The following is a 22265-nucleotide window of genomic DNA, read 5'->3' on the forward strand; positions in this document are numbered from 1 at the left end:
GCGATCATTTCATGTCCTTACTTGAATTTTATTTCAATTACAGAAAAGATCGACGAAACTCTCACATCCCTTTGTCCGTCGTGAGTCACCAATTCAGCCTCAGTAAATCTCAACACTTGCCGAAAGTCCCTAATCCCGCTTGTCACCTCATCCATTAGGCGTTAACTTTCGCGTCGTTTGTACGGATTCGACGTCAAATCACTTTTTTGCGGTACATCTTAGCCAAAGATGATGTTGGTTCGTGGTCGATCGGCAAACGCCAATGCGCTGAGAACGCAACTTATTCACCTATCCAATCCAATTCATCTCCGTTCGTGGTTGACCACGGATCACCACAGTACCGAAATTGTTGTCATTCGCCGTGATCGTGGCCCATATCAACCGTGCGATGAAATGTATATGGTTTGCGATTTTGCAGCCCGCTCGTTTACGTCATGGCCCCGAGGGGCTCGTTAGCACGGTAAGTGACCTGACCCGAACCCGAAACCACTCAAGAAATACCACTCGTCATCATCGTTGAACATCCACGGCACTGGTTCCGCGCCGATTGTAGCCCGGGTCGGAATGATCGATAAGCTCCGATAAGCAAAACTGATACCGGGCCTCGGTAAACCCCAAAAACGGATCGCTTCCAACTCTCGAGAGGTCCACATCTGAACAGTGCTGCCAATTCCCGTGTACCAATTCCCACAATTCGATCCCTTGTCGGTTTTTGGCTTCGTCGGGGACAACCGATTCCTCAGCTCTTCTCCAGTCACTCGCACCATAATATCTCCCGAACCCATCGTACCCACTCGGTAGGGCGAAGGCAATGCCGTATCGTTCGCATTGTCAGTTGAAAGCAATTAGTCGGTGCGGTTGTAAGATTTCCATGCCCTCGAACACGAATCACGAAGGAATGAAGGTGACAAACGGGTTCGGAACCAAAGGACCGCTGAAAGATGATCGGCCCTATCAATCACCCTCCCCTTTTGTGTTCCTTCCACAGAGTCCTAGTCCAACAGCGGGACATACCACATTGTCATATTTAAATTAGAGACATCCAAAATACATCCATTCCCATACAAACTTCTACTAATTCTATGCAAACCATCATGTTTTCCGACAAAACAAAACCTTCGAAACAGTCAACACGTAGTTCCTGAAGGACGACGAAGGTCGTACTCAACGATGAACGAAATAAAAACACACACAACACTGTCGCATCAAGATGGTTACGTTTCATACAGCGCGATAAGCTGTACACGATCGATCGCCGATCGTATCGATACATCAGAAATTCGATCAATCGAAAATATGTCAATTACGGGCCCGGTGTGGACATGAATTGGCTTTTTGGGGAACCATACAAACGGACGCATCGAAGTGAAACGTAAACGCGAACCTTTACTGCAGGGACGGTTAGAGCGGCGCTACGTGAAAGGATCGGTGGATGAATTAACCAAAGAGATCCAGCACAAAAAAGCAAACCCATTGGTATCAATATCAAATCAGGTTTCGTTGGTCGTGTGTCGTTCAAACGGTTTTCTATGTTATGTCCGCACCGGTCTCGATGCAATGTTCGTTCGACAGGCGGATCATGTTCAGCCACAAAATAATTCCCAAAATATCGCATGTGGCGTGTGGTGCTCTAAATTGGTACGGGAAGGTGACAGTTTTCTTCGAAACACGAAACATACAACAGCATGTTGAAATACGAGGCCAAAGGTTCGTGTCTTGTTTCGTACAACAATCAAACGACAATTACTGTATATTAGGAGATTTGTTTTTCTGCGCTTTTTGCGTTGATTTGAGATGAATTACGAAATTTATAATTAAAAGAAGAATTATTCGACATTAAAATCTATTTACAAATGCATAAAATCAAACAAAAAGTTAATAATTTACAACGGCGTAGCGATGCTTTGGTTTCCTTCTTTAAACGGCATTTAAGTCTTTCATTACGTCCAAATCCATGGGTAAACCAACGATCATCTTTGTCTAATAAGCCATTTTATTACAATTTAATCACACACATTAAACTAATATTTACACCTCCTTTGTCATTGCACGGTCCCCATTCCGTGTGTAACATTAGCATAATCCTTCCATAAATTACCGTACTTGTTGCTCTTGCTACTAAGTCACCCGGGCGACATACTCGGGGAAAGGCAACCGGGCAACCGTACAGCCCGTAATTAGAATTCACCATCACGCCCTCAGCGTGAGGTGTAAGGGTTAGGGAAAAAGCGAATCAACAACCGAAAGCAAACAAGTTGTAATTCACCACACCACGCACGGACGGCGACACGCAATTGACACGAAATAATTTGTCAACCCGCGCAATTGGCTCGTGAAATGTTACCACCGGCACACCAACCAACGTTGGGAAAGGTCGCTGCCTAAGCGACCACCATTTTTCCCCCCTTCTCGGGAAGTTCTCGAGCACCCTTTTGGTGAGCGGTGACTATCGAACTACGGACTTTCCGCGCTGTCCGGTAGAAAAAAACCTAACCACAATACGAGGACGATAATAAGCGTCTAGCAGGCGTCGGTCTGCAGAGATGATTTATGCAAAAACGGCGTTCCCCCTTCAACAAAATCCGTACTAATCGTCTAGCAGTACTTCCTCCACGGAAAACTACGCATTACGTTTGGCAAACACTGGTGCTTGATAGATTTATTAGCGCCACAGCAATAACTCATTTTAGCACTTGACCAATCCTGATCGTCGCCGTCTGGTGGTGCGAAATGGACCGTCTCCGATAAACATACTGCATTGACGTGCGGTCTAAGTTTGCGGTGGGCGTTGTATTCCACTTGATATGATACTATGAAGGCTGGCCATTTCCTTCTGAGAAGCAAAACGCATGCCACAAATAGAGAAATGATAAACATTCACTATGTGGAGCAACTGGATCTAAGCTTGTTTCATGCAGTTATGAGTTATATGAGAGTACAACTTATTCCATTGAATATTACACCAAATTCAGTTCTTATTATTTATTGGCACAATAACCTCAACAGGTCGAAGGCCTGCCATTTTTGGCTTTCTTTGACTTTATTTACCCATACCAAGACATACAATTCTGTGGGGATTAGTCCTGGTGGAATTTTGGATCGCTCCTGTCGTGTGAAGATCGACGTCGCAGCCCACCGAAATTCAGTAGAGGACGTATATGAAATATAATAAATCAAAGTAACTTTCAAATAAGGCGTTTAATTACTTTTCTTTCAGTTGCATTAATTGTACTTACCTCCAACAACACGTTCTTAGAAGCACTTGAATTAGGTTTCTTTCAATTTGATATACTTGTTAAATTATATGTTATCGACTCTCATAATCATTTATAAGTTTTTCAATAAAGTTATTTTATTTTCTCACTGTACAATGTACGACCATTATAGTATGTACAATTCGATTCTGTCTCGATAAAACTCAAGAACTATAAGTGACGTATTTACACTATCCTTTGCAGTGGCACGTGCGCCGTAATTGTCACTCTCTTTTCTCTACATTTACATGCGCTGCCCTTTGCCACGCATTGGCCTCGTCTAGCGGTAGGTGCGTTAAGTGTCAACGTGAAAAACAGAGAACCAAGAGGTAGGAAAAGTGCTTCATAGTAAGCGTTATGTCTTTGGCCAGCGGACCCCGTGGAACTCGAAATATAAAATAGCAATAAAAACTTCCCCCCCGAGTTTGGCATCTTCGGAGAACACTACGGGAGCAAGGAAATTGGTTACCAATTTTCTACCCTTCTATCCTTCCTGCTACTTGCCAATCCTTGTAGGCTTTTTTCTGTATCTGTTCTGTGTGTGTTTAATATATTAGCTGAGTCAGAGTCCGTGCTAATCTAGTAAGGGATGGGTGCGAGTGAGTGCGACCTTGTGTGCTTACGTGCGTACGCCAAGCGTCCCGAAGGGCGGAACCATCAGTGAGCGCCTGTAGGACGAGCATGAGATGGACGGTATGTCCCAGCAACAAGCCCAGCACCCTTATCAGCCCACCCCGGACAGCATCTGTTTGGTGTAGCTGGAGAACAGCAGGTGCTTGGAGAAGTTCGCCAAACGGTCCGCATCGGCTTTCTCGAACGCACCCGCACTGACGGAGCTGCCCTGCAGGGAGGATGGCGATGAATTCGACTCTTCGCCTTCACTGTGGCTGTGGGTGCTCCGGTTGGATTCACCTTCGTGGCTCGAACCAGTGTCTTCGTGTGTTTTCATGTGGGCCTTCAGGTTGCAGGCAAGCGCGAACGATTTGTTGCAGATTTCACACACGTGCGGTTTATCACCTGTACGGGAGCAGAGCGCAGAAGAAAGAACACCTTAATAACAAACGAAACGAAAGCTTGAGTGATGAGTGGCAGCATTGGATAGGAATCCCTGTCCAATTCAAAGAAAACTGATACAATGGCCCAGATATTAGTACAATTGCCGATCGCTCGCCCCATAGCCTTCCTCCTTCCACTTTGCCTTTGATCGTGAAGCAAGCGAAAACATCAAGTACACCATAAAAGACACGCGGTCCCGCAGTGCCTACCAGGTACAATAAGGCGCAACAATAACGACATCATAATGCAGCAGTAATCATAAATTATCCTTCGCGCGACAACATCCCTACGGTGCGGCGCATAGCAATGACCGCATTAATAAAACGGCGCGTCCGTTTCGCGTCGGTACGGAGAAGATCCATTGATGTGAGGAAACAACAACATCGGCGTGAGCCCATGGTGCAAAGACAAGAATAGCGCGCACATGTTTACAAGCACTAGAACACGATCGTTGACAATTCGCTGCAATTCATCGGACGCTTTTGCACAATGACGAATGGCTAGCGCAATGATTGACCTTCTTCACGCTCGCCGATGCATCTTGCACTCAATCTTAAACAACTGTGGATGTGTGAGACAGAGAGACAAATGTGACACGGCCTTCACAAGTTTACCGCTTAGATGTGATTCCACGGGATGTCGATTATGTATTTGTACAAAGCAATATTAAAAATTGAATATAAACTTTCAATCTAACTAATACGCTTCAAAATTTATGTGCTAAATTTATGTGCTTAGTGAATTACGTGAATTTATTAGACAATTTGTGTGAAGATTGACACTTCTTCGCAATGACCGAACAAGTGAATACAAACCTTATTCAATCTATGCGCACAAAATCTCATTAACCCGCTTCGAATTACACCACCTTATTAGACCACTGCACGGTGAGAATGTCGAAGCGCAGCATCAATCACGCCTTTAACACATCATCACCAACCAATCTTACCCTATCCTACATGATTCCCTCCCCTCAACAAGTAACCATAGACGCTGTCGGTGACCCTCTCCCACGTTGACGCAATCTCTCCCCCGTGGTGTATTCCACCTGGTAGCAGCTACCGCAGTTTAATCTGTTTGATCGTCTCCGGCATCTTTCTGCCACATCATCAATTGATCGTGCGCAGTGCGCCTGGAGATCAAAAAAACACTTCTTACTTTTCTCTTCCCTCTTTACATGCATACATCACCAACAAACATACCCGCACGGTGCAGAACATCTTCATCTACCGTGTTCTATGCCACCCAGACCGCGTCTGAATGTGAAAAAAACATGAAAGCGTAGCGTTTTAATTAAGCGTGAATTTTCTTCCGGCAATGAATGAACGAAATATTACCGAAAAAAAAACAATCTCCCCAACTTGGTAAAGAGAATAAGAAAGATGTTAGGAAACATGTAACGCTAGTACAGGTGCTGTGAGGAAACAGTGACTTACACACAAAAAAAGAGAACAACCCTGGCATTTATTAATCGAGATGATTTTCAAACTTCCATCACCTGCCTTCTCATTTATCCTGAGCAATTGATTGAGATGTTGCATGAATAGATCTCAAGCTGCTCGCTGTAAGTGCTGCATAGTTGGTTCCACGCGGGGAAAAAAGAAGCATCTCCAATGATCCCATTTCACTAAGTCATGATCGCTTTGAATTATCTACTTTCTCTACTCACACACCGAAACCACCAACGATCAGTTGTTGTGGTCGTTAAAAGAATGTTTTTTTTTATAGCAGAGGTCCTTTTTCGTTCATCCTATATATGCTCCTATCATTCCCATCCCACTGGAAACGTACCCGAAAAATGACCCGAAGACATTGAAAAGAAAGTCAAAAAGAGCCCACTCGACATCGAGTTCATCGATATTTCAAATGGTTTATCTCTTCCGATCGCCTCAACAACAAAATGGCATCAACCTGCGGTAAGATCGGAAGATGCGTGATAGCCGCAGGATAAAACTGAAGCAGGACATTAGCCCGACCGTCGGGTACCAAATGTTCTCCTTAAGTGGATATTTGACGTCTACCTTGCGTGATGTAACAGGTTGCAACAAGAGACCCCTAACGATCTGAAACAGGTGATCCTACCCTTCGTCAGTATGTTATCAGTAGCCACAGCTCAGGATGGACGACAGGATATGGGAAAGAAGCAAACAGCACGGAATGGATCGCTTACCTGTGTGCAGGAAGAGATGGTTCTTCAGGTTCGTCTGCTTGGAAAAGCCCCGCGAGCAGATGTGACATTTGAACGGCCAGGAACCGTTGTGGACGTACATGTGCGACTTGAGATCACCCGGCGTCGGGAAGGACTTGGAGCAGAGACTGCATTTGTGCGGTTTGTCCTGTAGATACGGAACACGGGAAATGAAGAGAAGAAAACGTAACGACGTGAAACGATAAGTAACGAGCTCTAGCGGATGGAGATCAAACGGAATTAAGAAGCTAAATGTCATGCCGTCTTCGGGACAGCGCATGAAATAAATCACCACTATCTTGGTCCACCGCCCACGCTGAGGTTCCAAGACGTTCGTTGAGTTCATCACCGGTTCGAACGTAGGACAGCTCAATTTAGTGCTCGTCGGACCAAGACAGTGATAACATTAAACCTGACTTTGATTGATGGAACCAAGATCGAACGGGCTAGATTTGGAGCACGCCGGTAGTGCCCGAGAAATCCAGCCCGAACATTTGAATTCCAGCAAACGCTGCACGCCCCGTGGGTTCCCGTTTTGGTGATCGATCGAATTCCTTACCTTGATGTGCGTCATCCGGTGGTAGTAGAGGTTGGAGCTGGCGGTGAACCGTTTGCCGCACACCTGACACTGGTGGGGCTTTTCGCCCGAATGTATCCGGACGTGTGTGTTGAGCGAGCTGGACGTACTGAAGCCCTTGCCGCACACACCGCACACGTGCGGCTTTTCGCCGGTGTGCGTGCGCATGTGACGCTTCAGTAGACTAGGACGATCGAACGCCTTTCCGCACACCTCGCACGGTAACATGGCCCGCTCGGAACGGGCCGTAGGACGCGCCTTGGGCGATGCGCGGGACCCGGGTCCGGTGGAGATCGCCGCCAGCTCGAGATCCAGCGCACCATCACACCGATCCCCACCGGTGCTCGCTCCGGACGAGATCGAGATCGATGAGTCGTCGCCCGACACCGACTTGTGTTCATCTTCGGCGCCCGATGACGGTGAGATCGGTAGCATCACCCTCGACAGGAGCGACGTCGAAAGGTCCAGCGGTGAGTCTGCAGTGAATTGGCGTTGGGAAGGAAAACAAACGTCCGATAAGTGATCGCACAACGCTGATCGCAACATGCGTATTTGTTCACGACACACAAACTCTCTCGACACTCGGACACTCCGTAGGGCCTCGGAGATCCCGCAAGCTGCTACACTTAACGCCTCGTTTATTAATCGACGATCATTAGCGCTAATCTAGCTCATTCATTTCGCACCGCTTCATTAATTGTGCAGTCGGGAGTTTTATCATTTCGCACACAAACACTCGCTGCAACCGGTAAGCTTCCTGGCCGTAAACCTGGTGACAGCAAATTAATTCCCACCCGGGTCTGTGCGATGCCAAAGTGTTATGGAAATCAGTTTCGGGCTTAATTACTCCCGATTCTCGCGGGTGCCTTGCTACGGCTGAGGCAACTCTCTTCCCAGGAGCAACTCCTCGGCTCCAGAAAGGAGATCATTATAAATGCCTTTGAGTTAGCACTGCGCCCAAGCGGAAAAGGTGCAACAAATGCAGCTGCAACTGCACAAAGGAAATGGCCATCAGACTGCGAAATTCTCCCGGACCTGAGCACCGAACGGGAATGCCAACGTCCCGCGATCGCGACCCAATAATCTCGAAGGGTAATCTACCGAATTATTTCAATTATTTTCTTGTTAAGAAACACAACACTCATTTGTGTGTATTAATTTAAGCTCTCTTTCGGGACCGCGTCCTCCTGGACCTGGTGTGCTGGAGCCACAACTCACGACCTCCGAAACCCGCGATCCCGATTACACAAACGAGAGCCGGCTATTATTGATAAAATCACTATTTTATTTATTACGCAAAATCGCTCACCCCGGTACGAAGCGAGCGAGTGTGTGCGTGTGCTGGGAGCTGTACGTGTGATGGGTGAAATGAATGCTATCGCAGATAGTCTCGAGATGATCTCGAACGAGGGCTTTTGTTTCTACGGCGACTCGCCTTAAATGGAATCTGGGGGCCGTACAGAGGGCGCTGCTTACCTTCGAGAATCGAGTCCATCGTTTGGCGATACAGCTGGCTACGCATCCGGATGAAGAACAGTTCCTCGGGGCCCTCGGGCAGATAGTAGACGACCAGCTCCTGATGCGACGGGATCGCCTTCACGATCTCGTAGATCGGCTCACCTTTCACCTTGGCGCAGACCACGTTCACCTGTGGGCCGTACGTTTCCGACACTCGCAGGAACCGGATCCAGTTGCAGTGTCGTACCGTTCGTCCATTGACAATGGTGATCTCGTCGTACAGTCCAAACCGGTGTCGAATCTGTAACGGAGGGAGTGTAAACGTACGGATAATGTGCTGTACTAACAAGCATTGAGGCAATAACGAGACAACACGACTACAAATAGCTATTTCCTGTGTTAAATCGTACGCTTTCACTCAACACGTGTGATTTACCTCTTGACACGATGACGACATGCATCGTCAATGACAGCTCGTAATGTCTAAATTAATGACTCTTTAACGCCCCCTTTTTATTCTCTCCCCTACCTGCGGATACGCATCGTTCCACTCTGGTGAACTATCCGCTTCAAATGCCTCAGGTAAGGTTCCCCTCCTTGTGATTTATGAAAAATTACTCAACCATGTAACCACCGACACGTAAACCGACCATTCAGCACCGAGGGTGGCTAGACCCAATTGCCCTTCCTTGTTGCGAAGCGTTAAACTATTGTCACTTTACGATTCCACGCCCCAAGCACGCATCTTCCTCAAGCACGCATCCGCGACGGGACGACCAAGAAGACGCTTAACGAGTGTAAACATCCGTCGAACCCTGTCGAAGAGCCGTCTCATCGCCTCCGTACGCCCTCAGGCGATACATATCTAAGTGGACATCGGAATGAACGAGAAAGGCCCGCACCATTCATGATCCGATCGATACAGATCGAAATTACAAATGTTGGATAATATATTTCGAGGGCCACCTGCCTGTGAATCGTGGACCTGGTGCCCGTCCGTCGATGGATCTTCCAATCGCCATTACTGCCCGGCCAAAGATTGCAGAGATGTTTATGAATATATATGAGGAGATAAAATAAATTTCCGCTTCGCGCTACTTGTTGTCGCGGAGGCTGCGTTGAAACTCGCGTCCAGTCGGATCCAGACCGTGATCGCCACTCGGGGACAGGAAGGAAAAGATCGCAAAATGATACCAAATTGATGATCATAATTTGCAATTTCGCTGTAGCTGACCGTACACGGTTTTCGCGGTGGGAAGTGGCGTTTCGGGGCATCGAAAGACATTACCGATTCCTGGGAAGTCAACAAACCCTTCGAACGGGAAGATGAATTCCATAAAACGATGGGCCTTTCTCGAAGCTCTTTTTTTTTGTTGGATCGCACTGTGTCCCTACGAGACCTTGAACAAATGCCATCATTGGACCGAAAATGTTGGAGATGATTACTGATCCCTTCCTTCTCCACAAGGTATATGAGGACAAGGTTTTAAAACTCTTTGATCCATGCGACACTGGGCTATAAAGGGATGAATTCGAGCAGTCTGATATTTTAAAAATGGGGAAAATGAAAAATTCGTACCAAATAGCGATTCTGTGAAATGTTCTTAAACGAAATAGATCCCACAATACCTCGCCTCTGCGAAAGTATGCAAGACATTTTACCCTCTGACTCTGACCTTCTAACAGATCTTATCCACGTAACAGACCATTCCTGAGTTAATCCATTTGTGCAAATCACATCCTGTCATCTGAAAAGGCCACTTAAAACACTTCACAACACATAAAACACAATTGAAGAGATGTCCTAGGGTCATTCCTCAACGATCACGAGTAGAGCTGCTGTTGAGTAGAAGAATTGTCGCTGCTGATTGTCCTCTGATTTATCAGTCCATAGCTCCCACTCGTCTGCATTCCAAGCCGTGGGTGATTTATTCTAGCTCAGACAACAACCCAACAGCACCGATCGCGATGCCTCGCCCAATTCCCGATCCGAGACACTGAGCTCGAGCTGGTAGTGCAAAACAAATTGTGTGTTTGACAATTTATGCACAATTATCGCATTTGATTTATGAATATGAGACTGTCCGATGCTTTGCAGCGCGAATGTTGCGTTGGAAGCTGACCAACTCATGAACACTGTCCGTACCCGCGATGATGTGGGAAAGAGTTCTACGCTAGAAACTAGTTTTGCTTCCTGCGTTCTGAGGCCATTGGCCATCGTACGAAACGATGGTTTATTGATTTATTCGTTTATTATCAGATTTTCGGTGGAATAGGAAACGGCCGAACCGGGCTCCTATTAATTTCCGAAACAAACTACTCCCATACCGGCTGATCCACCCATCTCAGATCCTTCCGATTATCCAGAATAACCATAAAGATCGATAGCATCCTGGGCGAACGATCATCATTAAATGAGATACTTCAGGTGGATCAGAGTGCAGGGGAAGATACGAGCCGGAGATAGACATATTCGGTCCATCGACTTTCGGCAGTAAAATAACGGATTGCCATAAAAATGACTCCAATAAAGCACGGCATCGCTCGTCGATCTCGTTCGCCAGTGTACGGGATGCTCGTTTATGTCGTGGTTTCTTCTTACCGTTGGGTTAGCATGGGTTTTGGAGTGGCTCGAGGTCAGCAGGAGATAGATTTTAACGCACATAAACTTCAATTTGTTCCGGAGCCATGGGAGACGCCATTCCACGGGTGGATTTCATCTTCCCGAACTACCTCAACACGTCGCTCAAATGCTTCAAAATGGACCCACGCTGGGATCGCAATCAGACTCTAGCATCTAGCTGAAATACGATCCAAGACACACTACTGTATCAGAGGCTCAACAAGCGCAACGACGTTCATCATCCGAATTGAGCCATTTGTTCTGCAGCGAATGTACAAATATCTTCTACTATTGTTTCAAACGCTCATTTTGTAGGCGATTCTTCATTTCAAAGCTTGCCTTCAAGCGCATATAGAATTTTCAACAAACATTCCCAGATTTGAATACTCCCTCGAAAAATTGAATGAGAATACGCGAGCGAGATGGAATGAGCTGGAATGACCGAAACAAGGACTGCCTCGGCCGCTTTACAATTGCAACATGATCACGATTTTCCAATTTCCTTCCCCGGATGCTAACCACAACTCGAGTTAGAGCTTTTTTCATTATTTGCTTAGAATGAGCTCCTTGGCACGCGTCCCATTCACGTGATCAAACGCACAAAGGAACGAACGACGGGCACTCTTCTTAAAGATGAGCTCCAACATGGGAATTACCGATTTGGGCCAGAACAAAAGAAACATAACTCCACCACAAAAGCCCTGACTCATTTTCGGTAATGAACGCAACCGAGAACATTATCGGATATTCTTGCCAGTTAGCTCTTCCGGCCTGGTTGGTCAGTCCGTCAGGTCGGGAAGGCCTCTGATTAGGCGGAATGAGATTTCGGTTTTGTTTGTGGCGGCCCTCCGTCGACCACCGGCCAAAGTCGTGATCAATTTATCTTCCAAATTAATATTTATTAGCTCTAAAACGATCACCCAACTGCTGGTTTCTACGACGCGGAAGAACAACAAGCCCCGAACCCGACAAATGACACTAATTTAGAGCTTCCTCACATGCGAGAGCCACCCTGCCCGGCTGGGAGCTTAAGCTTCTGTGTGACCCTCGTAAATCTCGTCGCGACGATCGCAACCGCCAATTCAACGCTCCAAACGTAACAGCAAGCCCATACGCTGCCTCACGAGAATAGATTCCTCCGTTTCAATTAATTTACTCTACACAACCAGATTCCAGAGGTGCCTTTCGAGACTCGACGTCTCGAGCCACAGGGATCAGCTTCCAGGTACGAGGAAAGGCTTTCAGAAGGATTAAGAGCGACTGTCTGGTTGGTCGTGATGTACTCGGACCACGAAGAAGCCCACTGAGTCTTTTATGCAAATGAACGGTCGGCCTTTTTATCTCGGGATCACCGGGTGAGGAGCTCGCTACAAGAACAACTGAATTTGGATCCTAATGTCACGGCTTCCAGTCGGTCTGCAAGCCCGCGAGGCTCGGCTTCTGCATCGTGAGACGACACGATGATGGGAAGGTGTGAGAGAGGAAACTCAATTAAACCGTTGTAAGAGCACCTTCGAACAAAAGTTTGGGACCAACGCTTCGATCAGTGCGCTGATGTCTTTATTAGCGATTGAGTCGTTCGAGCGGTAGCCGAGCCGAAGATCCACGACCCAAACACAACTCGAACAACTAAACCAATGCTCCGAAGCTACTGAACGACTCTTGGAGAGATGTACGATATCGTTGCTCTTGGCAACAGGCTTGGCTCTATGGTTTCTGGTTTTCGCTGACGGGTCCGTATGTTACCCCAACTGAGAGCAGTATCTTCGCGCATTATGCATAATTAAGTAATTGTTTAATTACAAAACTCGAAACGTGTTTGCTTCTGGTGCATTGTCGCATGCACCGAGATGCACACGGAGAAAGTCCCGCTGTTCCGCAACAACTCAATCCGCACAGTCGTTCGCCGTGATTCACGCGACTCATTTGCATCTCGGGCCGAACACCGGAGAACCCGACCCCGGCTTGGCAATCCGGCCAGCCAAGGTAGCGGACGCTAAAATCCAATCTTTATTTGCACAATTATCATAAAGATCCCGAGTGTATTTGTGTGCGTGCGGCGGGGTCGGCTTACAACTCGCGATGGGTTGCCAATTCAATAACCATAACTGTCAGATGATCGAGTGAATGAGAATGGAGGGACCAGATCAAACAGAGTCGCAGGTCGGCGGCTCTTTGCTGCGCTCTCGGACGTTGCGTGTGCTGCATCTGCAAACCGGATGAGAACGATTATGATTGTGAAGTGGACACTTTGACATGCAACTGGCACTGACTTCTGTGTTTGCCCTTGATTTTCCACCATTTCCCTTCGATCGCATGTTCTTTACCATTGGCGACAGCTGACAGACGTCCGAGGATCGACGCATCGACGTTCTCACGCTCAATGTACTGCCGGAGGAGCTGGTTTGGGTTCTCAGGACACTGATCTTAAGTACAGAATTTATGGACCTTCCACCGTGCGACCTTCTCAAGGAAAGGGTATCGGTATGGCACCTGACCACGACCCAGAAGAGCAAACTGCCAGTATCAATAACAGTGACCATGATGCAACACTGAGGGATATTCCTTCATTCCATCCATCCAGGGGGAAAGGAAAAGGATTCGGTTACGGAAACATAATCCAGAAAGTGAGGTTAAGACTTTCGCCCGATCCATAGTCGATCGATGTCATGCGATGTCAGTTTCTTCGATGATCGATGAAGCAGCATCAGGTGTCTTCCAAACCGTCGATCAACCTCCGAGCTCAGTTACCCAGTAGCTCTGGGGCAACGAAAGTCCACACGGCTCGATCGCGGTGAAATAATTAAAAATCAATCAACCAAGTCTCGGTGGCTTTGTTTTCGCTCTATCAGTAGGACTTTCTAAATAGCCGTGCGTCATAGTTGGTTTTGATTAATACATTCACACATTGCGACCTGGACATACGGCTTGATGGACTTCGTCTTGGGTGATCGAGTCCTAAGCTCTATCCCACGATCACATCACCAGAACCAGCGATACTTTTCAAGGCGACTGCAGCTCGCCGAAGCGGAGAAGATATTTATTATCATTGCAACTGTCTGCATCTCGTATCGAACCCTTTATGGAGAGGTGTCCACGCGTCTCAAAATGTACTTTAATGCATGCGTACAACTCGGAACTCCCTATTGCCCGGCGTTGGTGGTATTCGGACTCAGGGTTTACTAGAACGACACACTGGGAAGTGGACTGTTCGCCCGTACGCCCTCAGCCGAGCCGCGTTGTCTCAAGAGCAAGGTGTAGGCATATCGAGCACGTTGTCCAGGTGTCGAGTTGTCATTGATTAGGTTGTCACAGCGAAAAGCGACCCTGTGCACCGAGCCGAACGCGACTGTGGGAATTCGTACGACCAAACGCGCGATCAAATTGCAAGGCTTTCCGCTTCCTTCGCTCGACCAGTCTCGAGACAATCCATCGAAGCGATCATTTCTTTCTTCGCTGCCGACGAATTTATGACCCCAACCGGTAAGCCATAAATGCGGCACTCACATTCCTGCCCCCATCCTGCCGAAATCTTTCACACGCCTTCCTTCCCAAAAACCGAACTCGAGGATCGATCGACTGGTTGATGCAACGACCCGAAGCGTTTCCAAAGCGCATCGAAAGGTCATCAATTAGCGATCGTTCGCAGGAAATAGGAGCGCTATCAAATCCGATGCTGCACCTGCACCTGCAAAACAACGTTCTTAACGATCCTCCTTTACAACCATCCTGAGGCATCCCAATACTACCTTCGCTTTTGTTACGGTTGGGTCGGATTCGTTTAGCCTCTTTTTCCGATCGATCACCGGGCGGAACCTTTTTTCGTTTTCGCTCGCTCTTCTACTGCACTTCTGTCCCAAATCGTCATTATCGGCGCCATCTATCTCGAATTGGCCCGATACCCATTCTTCTTGCGCTTTTAATGCCTTTTAATGCCGCTTCGCATCGTTCCGTTTGTGGTGCGCCTCGTGTCACAAAGTCGGACCTCGGGTTTCAAGTTCAAGTTTGTGAGACAATTTCCCGTCGTTTCGCTAATGCCACTATTGCCCCCGGCTTAGGTCATTCACTGACACTCGAAGACGCAATCCGACTTAATTATGCTTCATTATGTGACGCTCGGCTGTGTTTTACACCCTCTGCCCGGGGTAGTTCACCCCTTTGCCGGGAAGGCAATTGCTTCAGAAATAAATTATGCAAAATCGTCATCCCTTCAACAGCCTCCCTCTCGTGCGTGTGCATCTGATCGATCAGTGAAAGTAATGCACCCGAAATAACAACAACCAACGCCACTAACAAGCTCTGGTTCATTGGCCGCTTATCAGGCCGCTGTGCTTTGATTATGGAAATTGTGCAAGCTGTGGATCGTGCTACCGATTCACACAGAGGTTATTGGCACCCGTTTGCGATGGGGTGCGATAAAGAGGGTTTGCCGCCCTAGCCCGGGACCAGCACGAGCCCATGAACTTGTCTACCGGCACCGGGTCCCCGGTTTTGTTCGCCGGATAATTAATGCAGCAATTAATTTCTACTTCAACATTGTGTGGAATGTTTCCCTATTATTCAATCGTACAGTACCATAATTCTCCTCACAGTTACACACATTTTTCTCGGTTATTCGTTTACTGTTAAACCGAGCGCTCATGTTGATGTTGCACCGAAAGCGAAAAAAAGTGGTTTACCCTTTGCTGCAATAGTTCACAGATTTCCTTCATAGCTGCATTACACGTTTTTCCCTTCCATTTATTATGTGATTTTTTCAATTGTGCCAGCATACATAAGAAGTGACAGTGAAATTAAAAGTGCTGCTACACCGTTCGATGTCTCGGTGTGAGTACGAACCATACATAACGCACGCTAGCGCATCTTTAATTGATTTGTGAATCCATTTTTTCTACACCTTTAATGGTCTGGGAGTTTCCCATGCATTCCTTAATTGGAATAGCAGCTTTTAGCAGTCCCGACAGACACGTTGGTACGTGATCTTTCAGCAGAGAAATGATACAACATCGTGTAAATGAACCATCGAACGGTTTGTTGATTAATTGAAGAACTGGATATGTACACACCCTTCTAAGGCTTGATTGTACGTTTCTTATTCATGACGCGGATTCACACATCTAGGTACACTAAACAACAAATCAGACGATTGAAAAGTGCTCATAACAATCATATATCACACGCTCCGTTAAGTGATTTTATCATTTTTCTTCTAATAAATCGATCAGAAAACCATGATAAGAGGGCATCATTACCGTACTACTGCAGGTTTGCTACCTTTTTTCCACCGGGTAAACGAAGCTACAAACAGGTGAGGGTTGTAGCTTAATTGCTTGTTGAACTACCAGAACATTCCCCTTACCGTATCGTGGGAACATCGCGATAAGATGCGGGCAAGCTCTTGTTGAATATTCAAAGGGATCGCATCTTCCCCCAACCACCGATCAAAAACACTTGTGACTAACCCTCTTCCGGATAGGAAGAAGGCGCAGTAAATTATGACTTCTCGGCCAAATTCTTAATGTCACTAACGGTCATGCAGAACACCCTACAGTGGGTGCGCCTTCAAGAAAGTCAGATCATTTTCGTTCCTTTGCAATTCTACCCCTCTCTATTTTTTCCACTTTTCGTGGTGGTGGTGGTGGTTAGTGCTTTTCTTTAAGACGTTCCTTTTTCTCACGGTCATGGGAGGTTGCGTTTTCTTTCACACCCCGTTGACTTTCCTTCGGCTCACACGTTGCTCAGCAAGTGTATCGATCGTTTAAGTGATGGGCAGGGAGTTCCTTCCAGAAATAGGGGTTCCTTCACAACTTAAAACAAAGCCAACCCCACGACCACCAGGGACTTCCAACGGTCTTTAACGGACTGTTTCTCTGGACCTTTTGCAGGTGCTCAGCAGTCTTTTGCATTTTTACTTTTTAAATAACCATAGGCCCAAAACGTAACCGTTACTTACATCGTCCTCCTCGATGGTGGAATAAACGTCCAAATTGTCGATGCGCACTGTGCCTTGGAAAGGATAGCACAGCGTGCCTTGCGGGATGGCCGTGTTGGACCAGACCGTTGCCGTCTGGTCCCGGGAATTCCGTGCACCCACACCAGTCACGGCCAGCGCAAATTCTTGCGGTATTAACACACACGTTTCCATGTTCGTTTAGTTTCCCTCTGCTTCTTTTCTCGATGAACAATCAATGTCCTCAACAACCAACAGTCGATTTAAAACCACACACTTCTTACACTCACTTGCTAACGAAATCACTGTTACAGTCGAAATCACTACAAACACACAACTTGACTCCCCAGCACAACTTTCCTCAAATATTTACGCGATAGTTACAAAACACGCAGCGGATGATCTTCGATCACTACCATAGACTCTTCAAGCGAAAATAACTACTAACTACAGGTACGATTGCCGTTTCATTGCCGTTTTGTGTCGATCATTCGACCAACTATCGTTACTTCCATTACGAACGACCGCTAGCGCACACCGACGGCTCAATAAAGCACATGAAATCTGAGTCAGTCACCATCGTTTACCGGGTGCTATAGCACAGTAGCCTCCCTTTTATCCGTACCACACTTCATTAGTCTGCATTCGGTTTGATTGCCGAAAACGTACACCAAAAACACACCAGGAAAGAAACGGTTCATTCGACGATACGAAAGACTTGCCACGATAAGCGACGAACCCGATGAAACAGTGGAAGTCGCGCGATTTTAGCAAACAGGCACCATCCACTTTCGGAAATGCAGCGAGTCGGTGGTACGACCCGCTTCGACGACGTTTGCACAAATACTGGCCACCGGTGATCGTCGCGATCTGCCCGTGACCTTCCCGTAACGGCAGCATTCGATCGAGAAAAAAAACATACCGGCCGTCGCGACGGTGCTTTAATCGCTGCATCCCTTTCCAGCGCACAGCGCTCCGGACAGATCGCCCGCAGGCGCATAAAGCTCGCCCTAACTGTAGCAGCGCGGCGATTGCGCATGATGTTGCGCATACCGACGCACACACTGACACAACCGAAAGCCGAAGCTCGCCGCCGAAAACCTGCTGCTGAGCGTAACCTGCCGCACTGCCGCGCCTGGAGACCGCTCGGTAGCGAAGGCACGTTGGGCTTCGAAATCGAGTAAGGTGCCTGGTTTTGCTGGTTACTTCATTCTACTCCTTTCCGGAGCGGTCGCAAACACGAACGTCTTCACACATGGGTGCCAACGTAACGCGAGAGCAACAAAGGAAACACTCGCCAACATACAACGAACGTAGACTTCTTCGCTTTCTTCGCAAGGAGGTTTTGTTACTTCGCGGTCTATGCTTTAGTCGTCTCCTCTTCTTTGCGCTGCCTTTTCTGTCTCCTCCCTTTTGGCGTAAGAAGATCAAGCGGATGAAGCAAAGGTACAAGAAACAGCGAAACATAATAAAGCTTCCCCTACATCGAAACCCGAGGTGGACGAGCAGCCAACTCGCACGCACACACCAAGATCCTGATCTACTCTTCGTAGTGTTAAAAAAAGCCCAACCTGATCTGCAAGATCCGACCGATTTCTTCTGACCAGAAAAAGCTTTCCGCGAAAGCTTTTCTCGTGTTTTGGCTGGCCCCAACCCAGACGCGGTTTTGTTCGGCCGCGCTTGATCACGCGTTCGCGATGTATGCTCTCGTGTGCCGCACGGTCGCCTCGCGCGATCGGGAACCAGTGGGAGCGGTCACCTAGTGGCAGCGCTCTGATTGGTTAAATCACCGCAACTTGGAAACGCGATGTGCCGGAATGGTGGGATGGATCTGTTCCATTGATCCGATTCGCATTACGCTTCACGCTCGATCGATCGTGCGCACAGTTCGAGCATCATACCTGCTGAAGCAGTGATCAACCAACATCACTCAACGATAAAAGGAAAGATTTCAATGCTCAATAAGGCGAGGAACCTTTGAATTTACAAAAATTAAATGCCAAATTGATCGCATAAAAACATTTAATCAAGTTTATGTATATTCGAAAAAATATTAAAATTAGTTAAATGATGTAGTACAACAATATGAATGTTGTAGTTTATTAATATTATAATATAATAAACTACAACATTACATACATTTTTTTAAATAAATTTGCAAATTAAATAACTTAACTATCATTCATACATTATACATATTTTTATCCTTTTCTTTGTCAACAATACATCCTACAGAGGTATACCTATAGTACCTGAGGTACCTGTGGTTTTTAGTTTTCTATGCTGTTATTTACAAGTAGCTAGATAGTTAGTCCTGCATACGAGGGGTTGGTCCGGATGGGATTTGAACCGGTCCTGTCATGAAGATTGGCGTCGCTTCTAAATACACCACCAGGCCCAAGTTGCCAATTTCCGGTTTTAGTGTGCTTTATGTATAACTACAGTAAATAAATTACAAGGCTTTAGAGCATAACTCAGAACCATTGAGATGGGGATGGCTATAACTGAACATTACAGATTAAATAAATTTTAAAATCTTCGTACAACCATCGCGCATCTTATACTAGTCATACATTCTTTTAACCCCATATTCCATCTTGTGGAAGTGAATAAATAATCAGTCCCATCAACATTGTTGATCAGTGATATGAATTTTATATCGCAAAACGATCTTCATTACCATACACGAACAATGTAAATCAAAGCCTCCTACTATGCATACCGCATTCATCTACCATCCCCTCTCTCACGCGGCCCACATTCTTTCGAGTTACTTAACAAAACAACTGCGCCCGGGTCGACCTTTTGCTGGTGCGAGCCGCGCAGAAACATGTCAACCATCAAACCGTTCATTCAAACAATTGCGATCGTTTGACTTTTATCACTCAATTCACCAGCCCTACCAGCGGTGTCCCGCCAGCGACGGAACGGCAATGATCAGCCACGGCAGCCCGTCAGCACGTCACCACCGCGAAAAGGTGTCAGTGAATTGCTGTCAAAACTGCGAACGTTTTCATTCTTCACCCGAGAAGCTGTCAGCCATTGCGGACTCGGGTGCGCTCGATCCTCTGCACGTTTGGCTGGTGGATTTTCTGCTGACGCCACCATTGATTTCCACCCGAAAAAAAACCCACACACACAAACTCGGGGTGGGAAAAACAATGATGCATCCATCCATCTCCGGGGGTTGCAAGTTGCCACGATGAGTCCTGGCCCAGACGAAGTGCACTCCATTTGGGGTGTGTGTGTGTGTGTGTGTTTTGTCTTTTTTTGTTCCGATTCTGCTTCTTTTCCTTTTTGTACTTTTGATCATTTCGCAAACTTCAAACTCGTTGCAGAGCGCACGCCCGGTCACACATCACTCCGTATCACGCCGGCACGACCGCGCTTGACGGAAAACATGGCAGTTCGACGTTCCCGCGAAAGACTTCACAGCAAGACAGCAGTGTGGCGGATTTCTTCCACACATTGGTGCATTTCCTTTTTGGCGAGAGAATCAACCACAAAGCTGCCCATGCACCGGGAACAACCACCACACGATCCACCCGTGAAAAACTTTTTTCGCAACCAAGAAATTAAACGCAATAAAATACGACTCGAAATATTAAAAGGCTGTCAATTTCATGTGTCATGGTGGTTTCGATGGTACGTCCGAACCTCTCCTTCACGCATCCGGTGCCCATCGGTTTCAGCGAATATCCTCGCTTGCCAACGTGCAAGGCAGAAGCTTCATTCATTCTCGGTTCCACGATTTGACCAGTTTTTCGCCGATCGTCTGGTGAAGCGTTGGGAACAGTGAGCTGAACAGTGTGGCCTTGCACCATTCAATGGTTTTTTAAACCTTCTGCACAGTACACTGGAGTTTCCTTTTTTTTTTGCCCATCTCCGGACACCGGATGTTTATTATTTATTCAAAATTCATTCAATTCCTTCGACCACGCAATACCCACTACCTTTGCATCTTTACGGGCAGTTGCAGTTGGCGATTCACACAATCAATGATTGACGTACGTATGGCTCGATCGATCGTGCTGCACCCGTACTTGACCGATTATGCAGCATTCGTTTTGTTTGCCTTTATTCTCGAGATATCCTTTGCCCAGTGTTTCAGCATTTATTCAAATCCTTGACCTCGAGAGCTTTTAAATATTGCTCGCGTACGAAATATTAACATCCCATGCCGGGTTTCCTGAATTATCCTTTATTCGCCTTCAGATGGAGCTGCTGTCTGAGACAGCTGTCCAGCCCAGCTAAAGCTCCCGAACGAAGAATTCGTACATGCGCCTTATAAAAATGCACCGAAAATTGATTGCTTACAAAAAGAAATAACAACAGGAGAGATCTTCCTGTTCATCATACGTTCAACGTTTCGCTTTCATACCACTTCTGTATTCATTCCATAATCTGCAATGATAAACAATATTTCCTGTACGCGGATTAGGGTTTTCTGTGCTTCTTACTGTTGCCAGTTTTGTTCGTCCAGAACCAACCAATCCGGTGGCATTTTGCCAAATGTTAACCTTTCTCCGTGCGGTGTTTTTTCGTGATGAACAGGATGACCACATCAAACGAGACTCGCAACAACGGACAGCTGGGAAGCAGATCATGGGTGGCCTGTGGTTATTAGATGGACATGTTTACTACACCTCACGCGTCGGGTTTTCCCCCTGTCTCCCGTACATGACATGTGAACCAGCAGGTCGGCAGTAGACCACGCCGCCAGTAGCACAACACACGCTAAACGAATTCTTCTGATCATCGTAACCATCGTTAGAGACAATGTTTTTACTCCTGTCCCGTGATGGGAAGGGGGGGAGGAGGGGGGGGGGGGATCGGTGGCGAGGAGAGCCAACCATCTCGTCTTCAGTACATGCGGCGAGGCTACATCCCAGCCTAGATAACGATCTGGTAGACATAAATCTTTTTCAATCTATTTAAAATTAATGTTATAGTTAGGCTAGCGCCTGCTTCTGATGGGAAAGCCGACCTGTACCGGGGGACTGGCACGATCTAGTGCTCCCCGTCCACTAATGGATCTTTCTTTTCGATGATGTTCCCGAAATAAGAAAAAAAATGAAGGGGGAGGATCGACCGTTCGATCGGCTACCCAGTAGCCCACGGGGTGAGTTGCTGCGTTCATAGGGCTCAAGATCGTCTCA

General features: G+C 47.0%; 1 protein-coding gene across 1 annotated transcript; it reads right to left on the reverse strand.

Annotated features, from left to right (window-relative positions):
* Window positions 1-3978: 3978 nt before the first annotated feature.
* LOC128304126 (zinc finger protein 177-like) lies at window positions 3979-17301 on the reverse strand. Its single transcript, XM_053041266.1, has 5 exons — window positions 17110-17301; window positions 8552-8834; window positions 7058-7551; window positions 6481-6646; window positions 3979-4271 (listed from the first exon to the last, which is right to left on the reverse strand). Exons 1-5 carry the CDS (start codon window positions 17299-17301, stop codon window positions 3979-3981), a joined length of 1428 nt encoding a protein of 475 aa, XP_052897226.1.
* Between the last annotated feature and the right edge of the window lie 4964 nt (window positions 17302-22265).

This window comes from Anopheles moucheti, chromosome 3 (genome assembly GCF_943734755.1).
Source record: "Anopheles moucheti chromosome 3, idAnoMoucSN_F20_07, whole genome shotgun sequence".
Classification (NCBI taxonomy): domain Eukaryota; kingdom Metazoa; phylum Arthropoda; class Insecta; order Diptera; family Culicidae; genus Anopheles; species Anopheles moucheti.